Source organism: Ascidiella aspersa, chromosome 6 (assembly GCF_963924565.1).
Source record: "Ascidiella aspersa chromosome 6, kaAscAspe10.2, whole genome shotgun sequence".
In the NCBI taxonomy this organism is placed as follows: Eukaryota; Metazoa; Chordata; class Ascidiacea; order Phlebobranchia; family Ascidiidae; genus Ascidiella; species Ascidiella aspersa.
In genome coordinates, this window is record NC_139452.1 from 20,877,146 (window position 1) to 20,881,409 (window position 4,264).

At 39.7% G+C, this 4,264-nt stretch overlaps 1 protein-coding gene across 1 annotated transcript; it reads left to right on the forward strand.

The window, feature by feature from the left end:
• The first annotated feature begins 1,068 nt into the window (after positions 1-1,068).
• LOC146140706 (cyclic nucleotide-binding domain-containing protein 1-like) lies at positions 1,069-2,596 on the forward strand. Its single transcript, XM_083392195.1, has one exon. The coding sequence runs from the start codon at positions 1,071-1,073 to the stop codon at positions 2,568-2,570; it is 1,500 nt and encodes a 499-aa protein (XP_083248321.1). The 5' UTR covers positions 1,069-1,070; the 3' UTR covers positions 2,571-2,596.
• Positions 2,597-4,264: the final 1,668 nt, after the last annotated feature.

Consider the following 4,264-nt stretch of genomic DNA (forward strand, 5'->3'; position numbering starts at 1 on the left):
AGTGATATCTTCTCAAAGCCAATAAAATGATAGATTCTATTTTAACCAGCACTTACAGAAGTCGTTACTTCTAAAAGTTTCAAAGCTACTGCTGCTATTGTCTCTGGTCACGTGTTATGGTGGTCGATGTTTTATACCTCACCCAAAATAACCTGACCCATGCGTCACTTAACTCTTATGTTTCACGCACTAAATTTTTTTATTCGCGCTTACACTAAATTTTAACGGCATATTTGCAAAGACTTCGTTTAAGAACAACAGGTGTTTTTAAGATTTTTTTTTGACGTAACCTTGTGATGTCATTTTATATGTGTTGTCATTTCCTACACTTTTATGTCGTCCCAAACGAAGTGGTTTCACGTAGTGGACCTTCCATAGAGGATTCGGAGCCGCGACAAAAGTCGATTTTCGGGCCAAAATGTGCCAACCACTAAATAGTCGATTAACAATAAAACATGTTTTAAAAAGTTTCATAGGTAAAATATGATCCACAATTTGGTTAACTTAAGAGATCAAATAACTGATTTAGTTGAAGGTTTAACTACATCTGCAGACCTATAGCCTACCAGTGTACGTACCACTAGTTATAGAAAGTGTTATTTTAGCCAAACATCCATTTTTATGTACCTACCCGAATCGACTACGTAGGATAATGTTCGCAATAATTTTGCTTGCGGTACTCTTCGTGGAACAGCGTGGTTTTATTACATTTTAATTATGTACAAACCATTTCAATAAAACGCACCCAATTGTGCAAAAACGAAAACTCTAAACAATCCTAGAAACGGCATTCCAGTGTGCCGCGGAACCCTGGTTAAGATCACTAACGTAAAGCAAATAATATCAAGCAACAGACTTTTTTTCAGAAACGTGCCTCGCGCAAGTTCGAAAGTTGTGCGTTACGCCTCGCCCGTCATCCAAAAATACAATGACCTATTGAGGCACTCACTTGTGTTCACTTCAGCGCATTGTAATATATATGTGCGCATCGCGTGACGTTTGCTAAGCAACCAGCGGTCTCTTTAAATCGTATCCGCTACCTTTGTATTGTCAGCGTTTAAACCGCAACCATGTTTCCTGCCATTAACTACGATCAGTTGAGGGTTTTTAATACGACTTCAAACGATGAGAATAAGGCCAAGGACATTTCCTTTTTAGATAAGTTTAGAAATGTATTTATTCCGCCAAATCGCCCACAAGCTGGCATTCCCAACAAAGCCACAAAATCGTTTGAAGCTAGTCACGCCCACTTAGGAAGGCCAAGATCAAGATTCGCTGCAAAGAAGAGTCGCATTTCGTTACAGGTAGCTGTAGACCCACCAACGGTTTACGACAACCCTAAGTTGCATGATATTCGTTTGCATATCAGCAGGTTGCGAAAAAGTGGAGAAGTAACAAATGCAGAGCAACTGGAGGGAGAAGATTTGGTTCTTAATCGCGAAAAGAATATTTTGACCCTTCGGAATCTGCTAAAAAAGTTGCCGTTTGAGCGAACAAGAAAAGAAAACAATACAGTTTTCAAAGCAATGCGCGACTTGTGGCCTACCGAGCTAAGCGTTTTGTTCGAAAACAGTAAACATGGAATGTTAGTGTTACACCAACTGGCAACTGTCGCCAAAATGGATACCATTCCCGAATCCGGTTTTACTGTGTTTGGAAATTCTGGCCTATACATGGTTTTAAAAGGGTCCGTTTATCCACAAACTTTGCCATTCCTTAGAAGAACAGTCGACTTAGCATGTAACAACAACGAAGAGTTTTCTTGTCCAACTCCAATCACAAGAAATAAGCATTTAAAGCTACATGTCGGTGACTGGTTTGGAACTTTAGTCAAGGTGGAAGGTCGTGAGGTGAACAGCAAAGTGTTGACGCTCTTAGCAACTGAGCCCTGCCATTTTCTGAAAATTTCCACAGCTGACTATAAGCGCATCATTTTAAAAATACGTCAACAAATTGAAGACGAAAAGACGAGTGCTGTCCACGCTTGTCCGTTCTACTTAAATTGGCCGGAGTTGTCAGTACGAAAGCTCGCCACTTATATTGAGTGGAAGAAATTTCCACCTGGAAGCGTTATCGTCGAAGAAGGCGAAATCTCGCCTTTCGTAGTGTTTATTCGACACGGGGAATGCAACGTGTTTAAACAAGTTGAGGCTCTAAAAACTCTGCAAAATGGTCGACAATTTCGTGTCTTTAAAAGTGTACTACTTGGTCACTTTGGAGCTGGAGAATCGATCGGAGAGCATAGTATTTTGGAGGGAAAGGCGATGGCTTGTTCAGTGGTTTCACAAACTGAGCTTGACACCGGAATCATCACGCCCGAAAAATTACAGCTACTTGATGTGACCACACGAACCCTTCTCTGGCAAACAGTGGGGCCAAGATTCGACAATTTCACTGACGAAGAAATTCAGGCAAACTTCATAGAACAAGAAATGAAGGAAGACTGGGATCGAATGAAACATAAAGTGCTTCTTGACTCGATTAATTACTGCGGAATTCGCCCAGGTTACGGAAAATGGAGCCATGGCCGCAAGCATTCTCCATTTAGATTTGGCTCAGTTCAACTGTGATATTTTGTTTTTTTCGTTATATGGCGTTCCAGTGAAATAAGTTTGAGTTTTCTTCAACTCTTTCGCAAATAAAAAGATCTTTTATGTTTTTTTAAATGGGCCTCATATAGAACAAATATGGTTATCCCCTTTCATAACTTTGCGCCGCCAGCGATTCACGTCACAATTGTTCAGTCTTAAGGCTGGTTCACACTAGACGCGTTGCCAGCGTTAACGGCAAATTTCCTCGCTTCTAACCGAAAGCGTCAAAGTTGAAATATTTCAACTTTTCCGCAACAGAAGTAGGTTAACGCTAGACGCGTCTAGTGTGAACCAGCCTTTATAGTGCCAGGAAGCTGTTGTCAAATCACAATAGAGGTGATCGAGACACTACGTCAGGTGTCGTGCCTGCTGGTGTGGTTTTGAAAAAACCTTTGCCAAACAAGAATCGTTGGTGCAAGGAGAACCGAACATACGCTTTGTATATTCAAGCTGGAATTAGGTTGTAAAATTAACAGTCCGGTCTGTTGATAACACAATATTTTTTGTTAACGCGACATCCTTTTCAGTTTTTAAAACCTACACGACGTCTTAACTTTGGTGTACTATGGTGGCAGTCCACTAAGTGCGTCGAGCGTCAAAGTTTGCGTTAAACGTTATGCGTCAGGGGCGACCCCAACTAAACCGAAAGCAAGACGCAAGCGATATAGGCGGCCTTAAGCATAAAGCGTTAGAGTTAGATTTGATACAGTTTTAACGCAAAGCAGAAGGCTCGGTTTTGTATAGTTTTTAACCACGTGATAACACGTAGCCTACATTGAATACCTCAGGTATCTACTGGCTTTCCCCATGCTCGCTCATGTACACATACAGACGCAGTACCCCCATTAGTGATTAATAAACATTGATTTAAACTACTTTGTTGCATCTTCAAAATCATTAGGCATGTAAATTAAGTAGTTATACACCAATTTATTCGTCGGCACATCAATCATGTGAATGTGCGGCGTACACAATTTCAACCAGAATTCGACGCTCTTAGAATCCCACCACGTTTTTGGAAGACTCGATTTACAGCCATACAGGCTAAAACTATGTAATTGAGTGATGGCGAGGAGCGGATTAGTTTTATTTTTACCAGGTCAGATTTACGCACCACGCAGCACATTCAATGGATTATGTGATAGGATATAGTGTTAACGCAAGACGACAAACGTAAAGCGTATGACCTTAGATACGACAAGTGGACAGAAACCTTCTTTTACACATAAACCAATAAGTCAAGCTGTTATTACAGAAAGTCGCCTCCCAAGCAAAATCACTCATGTAGAAACAAAACGTCAAACCATTAAAATTGGGTAACTCGTCCGATTATGAGCAAGAACTCGACTAAAAAAATAAAAAAACAACAAATACAAAGTTTTAACGTGCAAAAATAAGATTACATATCCGAATTTTATAACAAATAATAAAATGTTAAATGAAGCCAACCCAAGTCATTTGATTTATGCAAAAAGTGTGCACAAAGAACTACGGTTTATTTGCTTGGTAGGCCTACCACTCTTTTATCCCAATAAATAAAAATGTAAGATAACTAAAGTAATCCTAATATAGATATAGAAATTTTATAGGAGTTAAAACATGTATGTATTTGTATTACAGTAACTCATTCTTCTTTGATGGAAAAAAAAATTGCTAGCATTTGGAACCAGTTG